General features: G+C 36.2%; 1 protein-coding gene across 2 annotated transcripts; it reads left to right on the top strand.

Annotated features, from left to right (window-relative positions):
* Positions 1 to 12,551: 12,551 nt before the first annotated feature.
* On the top strand, positions 12,552 to 13,627 carry LOC116163237. 2 transcript variants are annotated; one of them, XM_031477104.1, is made up of 3 exons: positions 12,552 to 13,004; positions 13,057 to 13,187; positions 13,245 to 13,627. In XM_031477104.1, exons 1-3 carry the CDS (start codon positions 12,823 to 12,825, stop codon positions 13,412 to 13,414), a joined length of 483 nt encoding a protein of 160 aa, XP_031332964.1. In that variant the 5' UTR covers positions 12,552 to 12,822; the 3' UTR covers positions 13,415 to 13,627. The 2 variants fall into 2 exon arrangements, with proteins under 2 accessions (XP_031332964.1, XP_031332963.1); XM_031477103.1 differs by having other exon boundaries at positions 12,562 to 13,004; positions 13,239 to 13,627.
* Positions 13,628 to 21,131: the final 7,504 nt, after the last annotated feature.

Below are 21,131 nucleotides of genomic sequence, written 5' to 3'. Positions count from 1 at the left end.
TATGCAGTTAGTTAAAAAACGGATGATTGACACCTTTCATGCGAAAGTATTGAAATGTAAACATTGCCGGTCACAATTAAATGGATGCACACTATTGACCTGCTACCCGTCTTTTGCTATTAGAAGCTGAGTTCTTATCTACGTTGCTACCTTGCAAGGTACTTTGTAAGTCTACGCCAACAATTATTTTCCCCAAATGAATATACGCCGGACAGATCAATGCAATGGACAGGTGTCAATGATCATTAAAGTTCGAAACTTGAAAATAAAACTAGAGTTTGAAACCCAAAACTAGAACTGGAACCTTCCGATTATTTTATTATTATATTTTTATTCAGAAAATAATATACTCGTAGTACGGCAATGGTTTAGAAATAAATTAATATAAACTTCATATAAAACGAATAGGAACGTCATTATAGTTCACCAAAATCAATTAAATCCTCCATAATGAGAGATAGGTGTTTACACTCGATCCAAAAATGACTTCCAGAATTACACATGAGGTTAATCGCCATAAAGTAATAATAATACTTAAACATCTTGCAACCATTACCATTACACCGTCATTGATTTTTTTTAGCAATGAACACAACTACTCTTAAATCGCGCCAACGAAAAAGCAAGGAAGGAAGAAGGAACGAAATGAAATGGTAAACTGGCATGCACATTCTAACTTGATTTTAAAACTGCACCAATAAAAATTCGCCAAACCTAAGATTTTAATGATGTAAATGAGAAAATTGAAATGCTGCAAAAGATTTCTCATAAATTCTTCAGTTCCACCTCCATATTTAGTTAGACGCTACCATTTGTTCTATCATAATCGAACACATTAGATTTATGGCACTTATGGAACTTTATACAAAATACCCTAACAAATAATTACATTTAACAAAAGCATACACCCGCATCTTTCATTCAACGTCTTACCAGTCTTACCAGCTGAAAGTCAATCTGAGCAATTGTAAGAAATTTGTTAACAATCTGCGAAGTCGGGTATCTACTCCACTGGGCATTTTTTTTTTCAAACTTGGCCCTATAGCAGGGGTAATGTGGGACTTCCACCCACTAACACCCTTCCCCTGTCATCCATAATTCCATCTCCAAACCGCGTGAGAATTACTTCGGGTTGAGTAGTGTTGGGTGGGGCGTTGTTCGCACATCCGTTGTTAGCCATGGTAAGTTTTCATCTTCTGTTTTCTTCTTAGTGACCTACAAACACTTATTCTAGATAAATACCACGCACAAACGATCGGTAGAATAAATTAATTAAAAGAACACAGACACCAACTGATATATTACTTCGGAAACTTCTTTTCTTTGATTGCACTTGAATCTTGATTTAGAAGACACTAGGTTCGTTGTAATTAGTGATGTAATATTGGCTCTTTGATGGTGGAAAAACTTTTTCGTAAACGTAAACAGCCTCTTCCGCTTAAACTCAACTAAAACATTGACTTTAAAATGCCGCTAAACGCTCTCTATCTTTCCCCCACAACAGTTTTTCTATCACCAAAAATAAGCAAGACCGACTGTCTTGCAACAAATCTCTCAATTATGGCAGATTGCCAAATAACAAAAACCTCTACCAAAACAAAACGCTATGATTAATCTTCACCACAAGAAAGCCTCGCTTCACACCCTTCTCTTCTATTTAAACACTCTTCTCTTCTACACGTTCCACCTCTACTTCTCTATCAAAATTCATGCTTCGTCGAACGAACCTCTTATACTACGGGGACACACTATAATCACAGAGCAATATTATTAAGTATTCTTTGCTATAATCAATGCTATTTTTTGTCTTATATTGTTTTACTCTAGTGTCAGAATTATCATTTTCGAGGGTAGTTTTGGAAAAAAAAATGAAAGTATAAGTATCTACCTATGATATTTTCCTTATTTTGTCACCTCATCTATCTCATGTTAATGTTAATTAGCTTTATGTAGAGATAAAAAACTCAAATCGCAAAGACCGGAGATAAACTATACAATAACACAATGCAATTATTTACAGATGCACCTTATCTTTTTACAAGTAATACAACTTTACAATAAAATAAAGAATGCAAAGCGATTCTTTAAACAAAATCAACATCAAATACATCTGAAACAAAACACATTGAAATTGTGTTCTTTCTAAATTTGCGACCAACATTTATTTAACGTCAAATGTAAATGAATTAAACACATACAGGGTAGGTGCTGATACCAAATAAAATTTCCGCATAATGCAGTTTACACAACAATATACCACGTGTAGCATTTTATTTGATACCTGCAGAATTAAAAAGAGGCTGCTGATAAGTTTGTTGTATGCAAGCGGTGTATGACCATTAATATTGCATGGTCAAGAAAAGAAGTCAATCTTTATACGCACGCCGGGATATAATATAAACAGCGATTTATGCGTTCTTTTTGGTTCGAAAAAGAAGATTGTGATGTAAGTATAATAAATAGTATATTAAGATACAAGTGTATAATCAAGTCTTTAAAGCACGCGCAACGAGTTTAAGGGCACGACGCAAAGCGGAGTGCCTTTAACGTTGCAAGTGCTTTAAAGACCAATTATACACGTGTTATAGTATTTTTTATTATACCTGCAGTATAATTTAAAAATAGGAAATACAATGAAGTCATATTGACGTTATACTCGAATACATGTCTAATTAAGTGGGCTGGGTATTCGTAATTTCACGATTGGCATGGAAATGTCACTTGACGTTTGCTTATAAAAATCATCGTCTTTGTGAATTAAACTATTTCCGTTGAAAAAGATAATACACCGTCCATTAAATCGATTGTTGTAAAATCTAAACAAACGTTGGTAGGTGTAAAATCCAACTCCAGTAAAGCCTATTATAAAGAATATGAAAAGTTGTTTCCATGGATGAATAGGAAGTTACTTACGAATACAGTCTTAAATGCATCCATAATGCTGGCATATATGAAGGAAATGTCAAAGGTATTTAAATCTTCTATATTTTGGTGCATTCATTCAAAACTTTAAAGCAATGCTGCGATTAAAAAGTGGAACAGATTTGGAAGCATACCCTAAATTACGCGCGTTTGTGAAAGCTTCAACCAAAGGATAGGTACAAAAGCCAAAGAAATGTTCTGCATTTACAGAAAGCGACCTAAGAGGATTTTTTATTTCATCCAGATGACAGTTTCAAAAGTCATACTTGAAGTATCGTTACTTAGCAACTTTAAAGCACGTGTGTTTTAAAGGCCCTTTTTCGCACGCATTTGAGTGTTTAAAACGGAGATTGTGATTCAGGTATAATAAAATAGTTATTTATATAACAAGAGCGCGAAGTTCAATTTCGCGCATTGAGACTGAAGGTATTTTGACGAGGCGAAGCCGAGTTAAAATATCAGTCAAATGCGCGAAATAACTTCGCGCTAGCGTTATATACAATATTTTTTCTACAACTGAACCGATTGTTAATTAAATTGCTGTTTAAGTTCAACTTTGTTCCGTGCGCGAAATACTTTTTTTCACTGTTGACGATTTCGCGCACGTTGTCAAGAGCAACCTTACTTATTAATTAACCGATTAAAAATCTAGTACTTCGCGTTTCGAAATCCGTCAGAAAATGACAGGTTTTTTTGACAGTTGTAGAAAAAAGTTTATTTTCCCTATGAGTAGGTATGAAAAGCGTGCCGCTTGTGCCTTATCATCAATACGATAGCCCTTTTTTAAGAAGTAATTTTAAGCAGGTACCTGAGAACTTACGTGCACGAGACAATTGTAGTTGGTAGCACACTAATAAAATGGAAAAAAAGGTAAAACGGTTTTCTCAATAATTACCTGTCAAGTAACTATAAATGCCTTATACGATATACCAAAGGAACCAATAAAGAAAATCGCATAGTTTAGTGGTACCACACAATTTCGCTTTGATGGTATGAATCTACGGTAGAGCATTTTAGTTTACGTTATAAGAGCGTTTGAATTTCCAATACGGACATAATTTATTTACAGACTTCTTAGAAACGAAAACATTGATCGTATTTGTCGATAATTAGCTCTACTTTCACGTGCGGTAAGCAATGGCAAATCTGACTAAAATGAGTTAGTTATCTTCAAAAAATAAAATCTTTCTAGGTAATGTTGATTGTTATATGCAAATGGTGGACGTAAATAGAGAGTGATTCAATTACTTACTGGAACATTGATTTCCGCATTGCTCTCCATATTTGCTTGTGGATCTTCTCATTAAGCGACTTTTGGAATTCACTTTTTGGTCAGAATTATATGTGGCTTTATCATTATTATCACGAGGTAGGTAATTATTGTGTAATTGTGATACTTCAAGCTTAGTGTATTACACTATGCTTCAAGGTACTAAATGTGCAATTACTGTATAAGTATAGTTTCCAAGAAGGCATAATGTACTAGCTACTTCATAACGACTATAATGGTAATTTGAATTACATACTTAGACATTAACAGTATACTTAGTCAAATGGATCCAATTTATTAGCCATAATCCATTAAGGCTAAATTTAGCAGAATCGAACTACTTAATCATAGAATGAACATAATCGGGAAGTGTAATAATGATGCCCAAAGAGTCAAGTATATACAAGTCCTCAAGTGTTTATTGAAGTATTGAAAACATTTTTTAAAAACAAGTTTTGTAACTGCACTATTTTGCAATAATTTACAAAGTACAGTCTTATGATTTATGTTCTCAGACAATTTTGCTTGGAAAATTTTTCATGCATACGTCCTAGGCTGAATTACGCCTAATACTTGTGCCTTATTATCTTTATTACTTTTCTTATCTCAACCCATTCACTTTTAACACATCTGTCCATAAGAAATAACCTCTAAAAATAAAAACAAACTATACACATCTGCAACTTTATCATTGTTCCTACTATTCCGAATATTAATATAATACGAGTATATTATAATATAAAAATGTATAAATTATGTATAAATAGTAATGTATTAGCAAGTAAATGTATTTCGTCAGGTGCATTGTTCAGAAAGGTATTCATTCACATTGATTTTGGATTTTATTTTTAAAACGCTATCAATTTGAAGTGTTTGGAAATGTCTCTATTTCTTTAAATACTTGTAGTAGCTGATAATGCGATAATAGAGTGAGGGGCTTCATATTCTTCAAGTACTTCTTTCCATAAGTTTTCAATTCATAACCAACAAGATACGAAGAATCGCATACGATTTTTAGTAGGGGAATTTTTTGCAACTCGGCTCTTATTCGGAAACCAGACTTTTAATCCGACTCATATTCATTAGAACTGATCCTAGAACTCATACAAATCGATTAGCGAAAGTTTGACATCGCTGTCTCTCTCTTGAGTTAGACTCGGAACAGACGGACAGACGGATAAAACCATCCCATATATGTCAATGTTAAACATTGGCAGAGATAGACAAGTATCTTACGAATGGAAGGAACTATTTCACCACATATAAAACTGTGCCACATACGCCTTCAAGTGAAAGATGACGATTTTTTCTTTATTAAAAGGAAGATAAAATTGTTGCATTTCCACACCTGTGCATGTTGTGTTAATAAAGTTAATCGCCTTAAACTGACAACCATTTTCAGTCCACATTTACCCATTACGCCTATTCAAATTGGATGTTTTGGGACAATGTGCTCAGCTTCACTGCCATCCCCAGCATTTTCACGTATTCCGCACATAACGACGTATTCTGCATTTAAAACTACCTCGCCTTTACTATCGGCCTTTTGCCTTCGACCTGCATATGACAGGATATCAGTATCACACAAAGAAATAATCGGCACCGAGATCGGCACTTTTATAAGCCAATTCAAGTACGGTTTTGTGGTTAACTTTAATAAACACTTGTCTGCCATCCAGTGGCACCGTCAACGGTCGTTTCTTTCCTGAATTACTACTACATGATGTGTCAAATCTAAATAATGGTATTATAATGACAAATAAATTATTATTACTATTGCATAATCCTCCTGATTGTATAATTCTGTGATTTTCTTTAATTTTAACATTGATATTTACTTTCTAACTATACAGACCTAAATTGTTAACATTAAATTTTCCTTTTAATTAAAAACCTACCTTTTCCAACAGTCCTATTAATAACCTAAACTTTAAATGTCTAAGCACTAGCGAAAAGTCAACGCTTTGATTAAAATAAAGGAACTGTATATCGCACTTCATTTCCACTATTATAATTTTGTTTATTTTACAGCAGATGTAAAACGCCGTTTAACGGTGAGGGAAGATAAAGTGATTACTTTAACCGAAAAGATAGATAAAGTGAAACATATGATTGTGCACTCTAATGACATCTGTCACTCTAATTTCGAATGGCCCGTGAAGTACGATATAAAATGACGTTCAGAATATACGACAATGCGCTGTTTCTATGGAAACGACCGCGACGGCAGAACCTAATAATATGGATTCTACTATAAAATAAAGTTTTGTATTATACACGATGATAAAGGGAAACTATTTACCTACTGTCAAAAACGGTATATCTTAAAACTGTTCCCCCAGTTTTTGCCGCTTATTTCTTAAATTTTTCTATTGGAATAATATTTTTTTATTTATGTTTATTAAACTATAAGTCTTCCCGAAAATGTTGCTACCCCGGTCCCTGGGCACCTCTACGATGAAAAAAAAAAAGATTTTTCATCCCCTTGAAAAAGAGGTGCTTTTTTCCATAAATCGTGAGATCTTGGACGGTTCAACTTTACTGGTCCAAAAATTATCTTCTTTTTTATCATAAAACAAGCCGTTTCCTCTAAATTTCAAACACCTACGGCTTTTTTTTCGCAAAAATAAGAATAAAAAACGAAAAAACAGTTTTTCTGGTTTTTCTAGGAAAATTGGAGGTTATGTGAAAATAGTGCAGATACAAAAGTTGCTCATTTCTTTAATCTCTATAACTTTTACATTGAACATTTTCGTCTAAAATTAAAAGTTTTTCCACAACTTGCAAAACACTCCTTTCCACCCCATTCAACCCCCGTGATTTCACCCGCGGAAAAATTCAGCTGTTTTAATTATTTTTTCCCAATTTTTATTCATTTCATCTGCCTGAAAAACCCGGTTTCGCCCGATAACTAATTTTTTTTTGTAAAAAAATATATATTTATTTATTTATTAATTTATTTATGGTCGCTTTATGACATCTAGGTCTTTAGCGACCTCGAAATTACATTAATATCTTAATACAGCATTTACATTTCCATTAGTAACTTACACAAAGTTTTAGTTAACCTCAATAGGGAGACATTATTGACACGGGGAAAATCGGTATACCGATTAAAAGAGGGAAAGGGGCATGTGGAGAGTGGCTTTGAAAAGTTATAATGACATTAAATTAGGTTATAGAGGGAAATGTTTTTAAGGAAGACTAGTACTTTTTCACACTCACTGAAGTCCATTGGAGTCCCCTGGGGGAAATTATTGAGTCCCGCAAGGACTCTATCTGGCTGGTAGCTGTTACAATCGAACAAAAGGTGTTTAATCGAGATTGGGCTGCGACATCGGTTGCACATCGTCGGTGGTTCCTTGGTTATTAGGTGAGAGTGACTGAGATGCGTATGTCCGATGCGTAGTCGAGTGATCACTTGTTGGTCCCTCCTTCTGAAGCGTGAAATGGGCACTGCGTCGGTTACACTTTTCATCAAGTCTTGAAATTTGCTGGGAGTTTGCACCCAGATTGAATTCCAGTAGCTTTTAGTAGCACTGTGAATCATTTTGGTGGCTTCGGAGCACGTTAGCAAGTTGTTAGCCGTGTATTCGGTGGCCGTTGCAGCCTTTGCCGCTTGATCAGCTAGTTCGTTTCCCTGGATACTTATATGGGCTGGTATTACGAGATTTGAGCTGTTCTAGTGCATGGTGAACACTACGAATGATGGGGTTTCTGGTAGAGCGATTCCTAATTGCTTTAAAGCAGGACATTGAATCTGAGTAGATGGTGCTGTTTGTGGTATCAGGTCTGTTTTTAATAATTTCAAGGGCATGGAGGATCGCCCTGGCCTCGCATGTGAAGATGGAGTTGTAGTCGTGTGTTCGCTGAACTACTAGAGTGCTGGAATTGGAGATTATAGCATAGCCCGTTTTGTTGTTAACAACAGATCCATCAGTATAGTACTCAGTACTAGACGAGTACTTGTCGCGTAATTCTTGGAAGTGTAATCTCACGGTTTCCGGGGGCAGAGATTGGCCGTCATGATAGTTGAGCTGCAGATCAATCCTGGGAGGGTCACCGTGCCCTGGATGGTAATATCCTAGTGATCGCTCGAATACTGAGGGAAGAGTGATGTCAAGTTGCGCTGGTATAATCCAGTACCCGGATCCACAGTGGGTTTGGCGATTTGCGTTCTCGGCATCGGTCGAGTGCTGTGTGTTTGTATATACACTGATACGCTGGATTGCTAGGTGTTGACGCAATGGTAGCGGCATATTTCAGGCAGAGCTCTTTTCGCCTGAAGGAAAGGAGTAGTTCCCCGGCTTCTACCAGGAGGCTGTTGACTGGGCTTGTTCTATATGCCCCTAGACAGATACGGCAAGCCGAGTTGGCAATTGTCTGTATGGTGTTCAAAAGTGACTCCTTGGCAGAATCATACACGATTGCACCATAGTCGAGTTTTCATCTAATGAGACTACGATAAATTCTTAATAACGCCGTTGTGCTGATACCCCACTGCTTTCCGGCTAAGACCTTCAGGATGTTTAAGCGGTTCAGGCAGTCTTTTCTCAGTAGCTCGATGTGTGTCTGCCATGTTAGTTTCCGGTCAAATGTGAGCCCAAGGATTTTGATTTCTTCTTTCTTTTGTAGTGGTTGGTTGTTGATAGATAGCCGTAGGTTCTGATTCTTGTAGTGATTTTTCCGTGAGATTATCATGAACTGGCCTGGACTAAAAGCAAATTGAAACACTACTGATGCAAAATGAATTTACGGCAATGATAAAGATTACTACGGTACTTATATAATAGGCAAAAATGCAAAAGCCAAAGGATTTACTTACTATTCGGTTAAACGCCAAAAGTAAAATGAAGATCCCCTCTAAACAACGGTTTTACCATTTGTAATATTCGACCATTTCAAGTAGGGATAACTGGAATTCGAATTCGATACGTTCAAACCAAGTTAAACTGTTTTTAATTAATTATTCCTTTCTCCGATATCAGAAAAATATGAGATTGATGTCAGATTTCAAGTATCTTAAGAGCGCTTCGTTTGAAATAAGGCCCCGCTCAATTGGAAGGGTTGTTCTGTAACTCATTTAGATATCATTTGTCAATTATACTTATCCAATTACTCGGAATGGAATCTCCAAATTCGGTATCCCAATTACCTCAGGGGTAAAACAACCAATTAACAAAATGAAAACTCACTCCTCGTCTCCTAGAGCAACTTAAAACGTTAAAGTTGGCGCGGTTTTCAAGGATCCAGTTAATCCCAGACAGGCGAGTTCCTGAACCCTGTAGGTTGCCTTGCGCATGGCAGGCCAAGTGCACCATACAGTATTATTGGCCTTACCACTGCAGTGTAGTCGAGGGTTCAAGCCCCATGTAGCATGTACAACCAAAAGCCCTTCTAAATGCCCATAGACATGCAGTGATCTTTTTGGCTTATTCGCTCAATGTGCCCTTTCCGGTTCAGGTGGGAATCTATAATGACTCCCAAATATTTCACTGACCTGGTCAGACCCAGTTGACTTCCTCGAGGAGTGTGTCTATCAAGGTCCGCTCGCGTTCTATTCTGTTGCTTACCCTTGTTTACATTTTTTCGAAATTGGGAGTGACACTAAGTATTTTGACTTTCCCATTTTTAATTTATTGATAGAAATATAACTAATTGGCTAAGTGTAACTAGTTATTTGGACAACTAGAGAAGAAAGTGGAGCTTCTCAAGTTTTACACATATTTTTTTCTGAAACTACACTCAAAATTGAAAAATTATCGTATGCAATAATGAACGTTGACACATAGCAATCTAGATATGGGCATGTTACAATTTTAATTATCATTCCACTCCAATTTCTTCTCTAGTAGTACAAATAACTGTACAATTTGTACAACTAGAGAAGAAAGTGGAGTTTTCATCTCGAGTTCAAAGTGAAAAAAGAAAAATTTTCGTATGCAATAATGAAGTTTCACACATAGCAATCTAGATACGAGTATATTTCAATTTTAAATGTCATTATTTAGGTTAACGCAGCAATTGTTTTTTACTTTCCTCACTAGGGAGGAAAATCACATTTTCTTCACTCATTTTAGAGACGAAAGTATTTGTTTCTAAACTGGTTTCAGAAAAATAACTATTTAACTCCGTTTTCGGCCGTCGATAGCTTAGGTTTACCGCTGAGGAGAGTTCTTCGATGAAAATCTATGAATTGCTAATCTTAATGGGGGAAACTCCTCAATTAAGTATGTGAGAATTTACAAAACAATGCTCGATTGATAAGATCCTTGTAAAATAGGAGGCGAAATTAGCATTTTTTAATTAAGCAATGTCGTCGAGATGAGGTTTGAAATTTTACCAAATATAAGTAATTGCGCTGATAATTCGTAAAAACGCAAGAAACTACGAACATGTACTACTCAAGACAAAGTTTGCCAGGCACAAAGGAAGATATTTTAACAATATTTAAAAAATAGTGATGTGTACATTTTTGATTCTATCAAATGACACAAACAGTAAAAATAACTTCCATAAGAAAACAAGTTGTAAATCAACATATGCATGATTAAAGCGCATTTTTGGTAATGCAGGTCAGTATTTTAGTAGCGAAGTTTAAAATTATCGATCTCACGAGTAATTTTGGCTGCGTTAAATAATTAATTTTATTTAATTTCAATTGACGGTACGTCTTTCTTTTGTAAAACAAATTACAAAGTAAATAATAAGTTTTTATACTGGTAGCGCTATCTAACGGTAAAATTATAGCACCTCCGAAACCCATATCGAAATTATTTTCTTCAATTATCGATCTCACAAGTAATCTAACTCAAAATAGACTAGTGCCTGCACATCTACACTATTGCACAAAGCTTTTAGTGAAAATTTGAATTCTCTAGCTATTGTAGTTGTTGAGATCTCACGCGGACAGCCGGCCTGCCAGCCATAACGAATATAATAGCGTATTTTTTTCAAAAATGCGCTAAAAACAAAGTTGATAATGGTTAACTGGTAAGTGGAAACGAAACGCCAGACTTAAAATTTGAAACTAGCATCTTGTAAAGAGAAAAAAGTGGCCGTAATAATGTATCATTTATTTTGAAATATCTTTTTAAACAACTTGCAACTTGCGAATTTATGGCTCATTGGCTCAGTGGTAAGAGCATTGGGTTATAAATCCGAAGGTCGGGTGTTCGAACCTGGGTTGAGGCGTAGCCTACCGATAGATCTAGCCGTGACATTGCTTTAGTGACGTCACAACTGGAGATGGGCCACTGCAACGCGAGACTATGTGTTTAAATGCAATTTGATCCGCGCGCGTACTCATTTAACGCGTAAACATTAAGTAATTACTTATTTTGAGCCGCAGGATTGTTATATGTTTTTTCCTAATTATAGACACGTGTAATTATGCAAAAATTTTTATTAAATACGTGCATAAACAACAAATACTCACTGAGAAAATAAAATTTAGACATTCTAATACACACATCTGTATGGAACGCCAATTTACTATTTATTAACTGCATTTTAAGTATAGCATTTTAATTGGTTACGTTTATATGCCATTGTAATAAAATGGTTTTGTTAAATTAAAATCCACATTTTCTTGGAGTACGATAGTAATTTAAATAGTTTCCTTTGTAACATGTCACAAAATAACGACGTTTATATGACGAATCCCGTAGCACCACTTCAGTTTTTAATGCCTGTAAATACTATAAATTGCATTTAAAATGCGATAGGTTTATTTTGAATGCTTTTTCTTTGCGATCATCTACATCACAAACCTATTTAAATGCTGGTGTGTACAAGATGCGTTTTACTATTTATTATACATTTATAACGTATACCAAAATATTTAAATAACAATTGAATTGTTACCAACAAATTAAACATGTCAAAAAAATGTTAGCCAAATGTATGCAAATGTAGGAAATGTTAATATGGATTTTAGCGTTTGAATCCTAAAACACTACAAGATGACAGAGATGAATATTAAACATTGCCAATTTAATTGTCATGCATCAAAATAAATAGCAATTTGTATAAAAGATTTAAACACATAACGCATTTATTTGGAACTGTCCAGCTATACCAGAAGTGAAATACATTTGCTGCTGTGTGTAATTGAATTGATATTAAATAAAATTGAGTCGAGTATATTTGCATCCAAAAAAAATTTAAACCATTCTCATGCGTATATATATCAAATTAAATCGCATGCATTCAAATCCGTATATATGCATTTTAAGAACAAACGTTATTCACGTATTGGATTAAAATAGATACCCGTTGCGATATTACCAATGGAAATAAAATTATTCGTTAAGGTATGGCATAAAAATTAAATCGAAGTTTAAGATGTAGCATTGAATTCCAATGAATTTAATAGTGCATCTTTTAATTCAAATGAACGTCGAATTATTTTGTGAATCATTTCTATGCGATACACCGCATTAAAATACAGCGCATTTTAAGTGTGCTTATACATACAATGGAAATTCGGTCTGCATAAAATGTATCGCATAAGAATGAGACACAAATTTAATGTATCAAATGGAAATGGACAATGGTATGAATGAAAATTACTCTGAATGCAAATGCGCAGTTACGTTAGAGAAGGAAAGTAGCCGTAGGTCGTAGGTATGTTTTATTTGCGGTTGCGCAAAAACCACACAGCGGTTAGTGTACTCAGCTTGATTGTTACTTACGTCGAACGTGTAAATGGATTAATTAATACGTTCATCAATTTTGAGAAGGCAAGGGATTTATTGGGTTATTTTCTGTCGGTCACACGTGACCTTTACAGTTTTTACGTACATATTCGGTAAGTCCAATTTTACGATTCCTTTTATGATAACAGTAAACAATGAATGTAGGATTTGCACCTGCTGCGCAATATTGTTTAATATAAAGCAAGAAAAAGGCCGATGGAAATCGAAAGATGTGCAAGAGGCGCCGGGTCCCCTTAACAATAAATTGGAGGTGTACGCTGTCGCTATAAAAATAGGTAATCTCAAATTTCACTTATTCTTACCTGTAATGCAAATTGAGTGAACAGTTACAGGTTCGTGGGAATTAATAATGGATAAAGAGTCCAGAGATAAACCGTTAATGGAACGAAGCTCATGTTCTACGACTCTTGTAAGGAACAAGCACATCGACAAGTTGATGCTCCTTCGTAATGGAAATTGTGTCGAGTTCAATCGTGATATATCTACTAACACGATAAGTTAAATATGTAATCTCCATTGAATGAGAGATTTGTATATTTACAAGATGCTAATACATGTACCTGTGTAGAAACACGAGCACGTGAGACATTGTTAGACACGTATCTCGTTCTGTTTGATGGGTGCACCGTAGTATGTAAACGATGACGTCGCTAACAAAGTTACACAAAGATTGTCAAAAAAAATTTGTATCCTGATAATTAAATGATTATCCTATTCGTCATCTGGAAGCGTTTATTTCAAAAGTGAACCACACACCGAGAAATGTAACTTCCCTACATACCAAAAGGCAGATTGAAAGAGAAGTCCTCGCAGGGATGATAGAAGCGTAGTTCCTCTTAACCCTTCAGTGGTGACGCACAGTCTCTCAGACCGACGAAAAGTATTTTTCAAATTTTTATAAAAACGATGCAGCGCATGGCACTGCTAGTTGTGCTAGCTTAATATTTTGCGTGTCTGAGTTTAGTACCAGACGAACAACTTGATGAAGCAAGCCGTTCTTTGACAATTTAGTGCCGTGAGTAATTGGCCGCTTTCCGGTGCATTGATGCTACGAAAATTCTAGTCAGCGCAGCATTGCATCGCGCATCCCCCCATAAGCTTAGTATTGTGTATAATTCAATTTAGTTATGTTCAGTGGCGGTCCCAGGGGCCCGGCCCCCCCCCTATTGTTCATTTTTTTCATCAGATTTATTCTTTTCCGTGTTGGGACAAAGTTCGGGTTTGGGCCCCTCCCTTTACCAAATCCTGAGACCGCTACTGTCAGTGGCGGTCCCAGGGGGGGGGGCCACGGGCCCCCTCATTCATTTTTTTCATTAGATTTCTTTCATTTTTTTCCATGTTGGGGCAAAGTTCGGGTTTGAGCCCCTCCCTTTACCAAATCCTGGGACCGCTACTGGTTATGTTACAAGAATAAAATTTATTTTTCGATTTATATGCCTTTATTTATTGACTGTACTTTTTCCTTTATTTTAAGCCAAGTTACATGCGTATAGTAACTACGAAATCAAGCCAAAATCAAATTCGGTCTCTCAGACCGAGGTCACCACTGCAGGGTTAAAAACCCCTGTTAAAGTTTTTCTAGAAGTGCTCCAGAATTTGAGAAATAAATTTTTAAAGTTGACCATCGCACATACTTCTAAATAGAACACCTAACTTTGACATCGCATTAAAGAAGTTACAGAGAGGTTGGAAGAAAACCCCCTATAGGGGTGATAGAAGGCATGTTCCCCTTTAAAACCCATGTTACAGTTTTTCTAGAAGTGCCCCAGAATTTGAGAAATTAATTTTTAAATTTGACCTTGCACGTACTTCTAAATAGAACACCTAATTTTGACATCGCATTAAAGAAGTTACAGAGAGGTTGGAAGAAAACCCCCTGTAGGGGTGAAAGAAGGGATGTTCCTCCTTTAACACCCTGCTCGCAGTTTTTCTGGAAGTGCCCTATCATTCGAGAACTTATGAGTGTGTTTGTTCATTCTTTTAAATGTGAACGTTGTGATTTAGGTAATTTTGCTGTGCATGCGTGAGTTGTGGTTATGAAGCCGATTTTGCGTGATGATTGATGTCATTCACTTGAAAATGTTTGTTTATAATTTTCGGTGAAGTCCCAGACTATAATATAGGAAACCACGATCACTGCTTTTTTCATTCCATAAGAATCTCTCTTTTTGGTTATGTTATTGTGATCCTGAGGGCATCGATTCCCGAAGTTAGTCGATATGCTCCGTGATGTGCATGTGATATGACCGGCCGCCATGACGTCATGATCGCATACGAGAGGGATAAGTTCAAGTTTAGCTGCATTCCCGAATCGTGGAGAAACTTTAGGCGATAACCAATCACAGACAAGAATTGAACTGTTATTTGTCAGTTTTGTATTTTGTTTTGTTTTTGCATTATGGATACTGCTATTAATAACCAGAAAATCCTCGAACAATTCCATGTTTTATTTCACAGAAAATATGTCAATTTATAGGTTAGGGCACTGAATAACCTCTATAGCAAAACAGCTGCAAGATCCGTCCTGTAGCTACAACTGCGCATGACTTTCACGCAACGAGTGGTCTAGACCAGTCGTTGCGTTCGATCAACTTTTCGCTCGATGTGGTAGGTTCGAGAATGCAGTGACATTCACGTTCACATCAAGGTCAGTCGATGTGAACAAAGCACATCTTCGGGAATCGACGCCCACTGTATATTGTACCTATAACGGTAGACAACTGCTATTTGCATTGCATGTAAGTGCACGTGCACGGCGTAGTAGTTACTGTTATGGAGGTGGTTATTGACAGTGGATCTATTACCTACTTAAAACCTTATATCTACCTGTATGTACGTGTGCGTTTACAATGAACGTATACAAAAATTTCATAAACCGTAACTCGTATATATCTGTATCGATTCCGTAAATTTACTTCGCTGTTTGCAATAAACCAAAGATCTATTACAAGTAGTATGATATTTGACCGTACGTAACTTTGAAACATTTTCAACCTTTGCGACTATGCGCAAGACTTACATATCGCTTACATATACGTACGTAAAAATTACGTTCATTGTAAACTTAACACCTTCGTATGTTTCTATACAGTTCAACTTTGCGAAATTTTTACGTTTTATGTATCTCTTACGTATACGTAGGTACATTGTAAACGCACACTTAATGTCTGTGTACAGTTCATACACGTTATTGTTCTGGTTACGGCTGGTAAAAGTTATAGCGAGGGCGGTAGAATAGACCTGACATAACTTAAATAACCGATTTTTTGGTTTTTCTAAAAGTAGGTACTCTACAATTTAAGAAAAAAATTAAGGCTGTACCAACGTAACTATCAACACGGAGATATAGTGGTTGTAATTTGATAACCAATTGTAAATAAAGTTATGCAAAGTCTGGAAATAAATTAATTTAAGAGAATTTCTTCATTCTTTTAAATGTGAACTTTGTGCTTTCCGTAATTTTTATTGCGCATGCGGGAGCTGTGGTTATGAACCCGATCTTGGCGGGCTAACGCCAACTTCAAATCACACCGGAATATTTGACCATATTCTGTAGTAGAGGGAATGCCAAACTAACATGGCTGCCTATTTGAATATTCTCGCTTAAGTTTCCCGCGAGAATCTGTCACTCGGGGGCCACTCAGAGTGCACTAAGATCGTGATCGTCATGTAGGACACCTACGTTGTGTAATAACTGGGTTCTCAGCAGGCACTGAGGGTGTTTTATGGATAAGGAACACCAAAAGTAAAAATAAATAGCTGATTAAGTTTATATTGAATCTAATACCAATACGATTACAGAGTGACCCGCATAATGGTTTTTAGCGGCGCCCCTGCAGAGGGTATTAGGTGGTTCTATACTACTCCGGCATTTACCTTACGAATTGGAAAACTGCAGGAAAACCTAATTCGGAGTAGTCCTATAATAAACATCTAATGTACAGCACTTTTGAGCCCCCTCGAAACCGGGGTAAATACTACAAACACGCTATGAGTAACCAAAATGGAATCGAGACATTCTCCAGGTATTACAACACATACATCAGGCAAAACTAAGAAGTGTTAAATATACCTCGACGGCCGGGAGGATTACCCAGGCCCTGTAGACATGGGCTAAAGTTGTTGGGTTCGGAACGAGTGAAAATGTTAGTGTTAGGTTCACCAAGGCCCGTATAAACTTGAATAACTCGATCCCCTCTAAACAAGCACACTTCCCTCTTGATTACTCCAGTCCCAAATAAGCAAATATAATGAAATGCAATGAAATAATCGAGAGTGACTAAAAAGCACAATACGCAAATATGTACACATGCAAGTATGTACAGTCTCTTGTAAAAGTAATGTCCCTCGGATACCTACCACTGTAGCATAGGCAACCAACATCCCAGCCGACTAGTTCAAGTTGGATTTGCGGGTGTGGGAGGTAGGTAGGTATCTAATGCGGTTCGTTTTCAGCAGGTATTCCCACTTTGCCAAACTAAAAATAAGTAAGTAGAATGAAAATGAATGGCATTTATTAGCTCAAAAGATCTGCGCTGCTTTAATCTATCCTTGGTTTAATACAATAGAAATTTTTACATTTCTTTCAATTGGTGCGTTTTAAATTTGGAAATAGTTTAGCTAAAATAATGACCTTTTACTTTTAATTTTTTCGAGTAGATTTTCTTCTAACAAAATAAATGTGATGATTTTGTCGTTTTATACTGACATTGAAATTGATGTCTCATTATTAATTACTCGGGCCTCCTAATGGAATGCGATTATCTGCACTGGAAGCGCGACAATGCCGTTCCTTTTGTAACTACCACCTCCCACTTCTTTCAAACCCCGGGATGACACCCGCGGAAAAATTCAGCTGTTTTAATTATTTTTCCCTAATTTCTAATCATTTCACCTGCATGAAAAAGCCGGTTTAACTGGTAACTAATTTTTTTTGTCAAAAAATATACCTATAACCTGGACTAAATATCCTTATAATATGCCTACCTACTCAAAAATATGCAACGTAAAAGCTCTCCTAAACTAAATTCGATATTAAATCAACCACGACCAAGTATCACAAATGCATATCATTCAATTTCTGATGCTAGTTACAAAAGAAAGGTATTGTTGCACAGTGCACTCACTTGTAGGGCAATTAATCGCATTCCATGAGGAGACCTACTCGCAAGTAATTATTAATGACACTGGAATTTCAATGTCATTAAAGGACAAGAATGTCACCTTTATTTCGTTAGAAGAAAAACTACTCAAAAAATTAAAAAGTGAAAGGCCATTATTTTGTCTTAATAGTCTCTAGCTAAACTATTTGCAAATTTAAAACGCACCAAACCAATTGTAAGAAATGTAAAAATGTTTACTGCACCAAGCCAAGGATATGCAGCGCAGATCCTTTGAGCTAATAAATCGATGGCATTCACTTTTATTCTACTAACTAGTATTTAGTTTGGCTAAATGGGAATATCTGCTGAAAATGAACCGCATTAGATAGCTACCTCGCACACCTTCAAATCCAACTTGGACTAGGCGGCTGGGATGTTGGTTGCCTATGCTACAGTGGTAGGTATCCGAGGGACATTACTTTTACAAGAGACTGTACAGCACAGATACAGCCCTACCGACAATGAAACATGACTGCCAATACCAACAAAGGTTACACATTAAGAGGTACAAGTGATTGAATCCAGTAAGTACATAAGTAAAGAGTTACAATCTACATTCAAGTTATGCACATTTATAGATTAATTGAATAAAGCAAATACCTCACCTGATACAAAAAAGCAAAAGGACACAGTTAAGGTATAACAAAATATTTCAAGACAAGCCGTACTTTACACTTCAGCCGGTTACAAGACAAAGACCATGAACACACATGTCAAATCCTATTTATTGAACAACCCAAGCCATTCGGTAATTTGATCTGCTAATACCCCTAAAAACCTCCCGAAAAAAAATTCTCAAAAGAAGGATTTGCGTAAATCGCAACATTCCTACACTCAAAATGTGCGATTCTCCCATAAGCTCAATAATAAATTTGGGAAAAATGGCGGAAATGAGCATATGGCCACACTGTCTTTATAGAGTCACTGTAATATGGGCACCGACAGCATAATACCTATTGGGCATTTACGAAAACTGGAGCGGTAGATCCACGATGGAAAATGTCGGTAAACATTTGATGATGACTGATGAGATGCGGTAACTTTGGTGCATGCCTGTTTATAGAACAATGCTTTTGTCATGTGTAAATGTAGCGCATAAATTTATAAACATATAGAGTAGGAAACAAAGATAGTTCCACAAACAGAACACCCTTCCCCATGTCAAAGGGTGCTGATAAATTATTAAACACAATGGAATAAGTTTCAATCTATAAAATGAACTAAAAATGCCGAAAATTACGATTTTTAGAAATAAACAGATATAGTTTCATCTGTCAAATCGCTACAGCGTTGCCGTCGTGACACACTAATTATCTTAAATTTTCTTATTAGGCCGTTTAATTTCAACTTATAATAGTTTGTTTTTCACCACCTTTATAAATATTTAAAAATCCATTTAGATCCTTTCTATATATCTATTATTAATATTAATTAAAAAATGGTTTCGCGAAATGTGACAAGTTCGCTTCCTGCAATATTTACAAACACGACGAGATTATGGCGCGTTTTGATAAGCATCAAGGCATCGCTATCTTTATTTCTTACTCTGAGATAAACAGCATATACCTACAAGGCTACATTAGCATATACTTTTACTACCATGAAAGTGTTTCGTAAGATCTAAGGTTTCGAATATAACAAAAAATGTACACAACGGAAGTCCTCTTGATAATTATTGAAGGAAAGCCAAAAAGATTGCAAAGTGAGGTTACAACTCTTGCACCTTTTTTTAGTGGCGCCGCGCGTGGACCAACCAGATGAATACACTCCAATTAGTGATCCATTTCGTTAATGTGATCGGTACATATGGTAATAAAAGAACACTGTAAAATAATTACCTATCACATTTTCGAACGCTACGGTATATATACCGGGATCTACAGCTCCAATTTTTGTAAATGCCTCATAAATATATTACACCAATAGGCCTTCTAACCACCTCCATAACAGTGGCTACTAAGCCGTGGACTTGAATTTGGTTGGAAGTGGCTGACATATAGAAATTACCGTTAACAGGTACAATACACAGGACCACAAAAACTTATAACCAAAACGAAAAATTATGAAATGAATAAATTAGTAATCGTGGTTTAATATACTATTTAATCTGAAGACTTCGCCGAAAATAAATTACCAAACCTGTCGGCTGTCATGTGATTTAAGCTGAATTTATAGTTCCGTACCCGCAACACCGTACCGTAACGTTTGGAATTAAACCCTACTTGTTGCGCGTGAACATTTATAGTTCCCGTTTACGTTGCGTTAGAACGGTTACGGTACGTAGGAAATGCCCAAATCTTATTCCTTACGGTAAATCGCGCTAACGCGCCTGTCTTCGATAGTACTCGGATAATTCAAACAGTTGAGTTTATCCGGACGTTCGTTTCGTTTATTTACAGTAATTATTGACACTTTGTTGGTTATTATTATTTTGAAATGCACGTTACTCTTACTGACAGATGACTTACAATGGCAGATAAATACGCAAGCTCATCTCTTACCACTACGGTAACAATAAATCGCATAATTTTCGTTAACGTCAGATTTTACGGTTCCGTTCTTACGGCTACGGAACTATAAAGCCGGATCCGGCTTTAATGTGAATAACTGCAACAATTACACAAAATCGGCTTCATAACCACAGCTCCCGCATGAGCAAAACAGATGACCAAAATCACAACGTTCACATTTAAAAGAATGACCAAAATACCCTTAATCATTAAGTTCTCGAATTTTAGGGCACTTCCAGAAAAACCGCGAGCAGGGTGTTAAAGAGGAACATCCCTTCTATCGCCCCTATAGGGGATTTTCTTCTAACCTCTCTGTAACTTCTTTAATGCGATGTCAAAGTTAGGTGTTCTATTTAGAAATGTGCTAGGTCAAAAAAATTAATTTCTCAAATTCTGGAGCACTTCTAGAAAAACTTTAACAGGGGTTTTTAAGAGGAACTACGCTTCTATCATCCCTGCGAGGACTTCTCTTTCAATCTGCCTTTTGGTATGTAGGGAAGTTACATTTCTCGATGTGTGGTTCACTTTTGAAATAAACGCTTCCAGA

This window comes from Photinus pyralis, unplaced genomic scaffold, assembly GCF_008802855.1.
Source record: "Photinus pyralis isolate 1611_PpyrPB1 unplaced genomic scaffold, Ppyr1.3 Ppyr1.4_LG2, whole genome shotgun sequence".
NCBI classification, from domain to species: domain Eukaryota; kingdom Metazoa; phylum Arthropoda; class Insecta; order Coleoptera; family Lampyridae; genus Photinus; species Photinus pyralis.
This window is presented reverse-complemented; position numbering and strand designations above follow the sequence as displayed.

Coding starts and splice junctions, on each gene's coding strand:
- LOC116163237 (XM_031477103.1), top strand. CDS start 12,823: ATGTTTTATTTGCGGTTGCGCAAAAACCACACAGCGGTTAGTGTACTC. Junction 13,005..13,056: donor AGTTTTTACGTACATATTCG/GTAAGTCCAATT, acceptor CAATGAATGTAG/GATTTGCACCTGCTGCGCAA. Junction 13,188..13,238: donor CGCTGTCGCTATAAAAATAG/GTAATCTCAAAT, acceptor TTGAGTGAACAG/TTACAGGTTCGTGGGAATTA.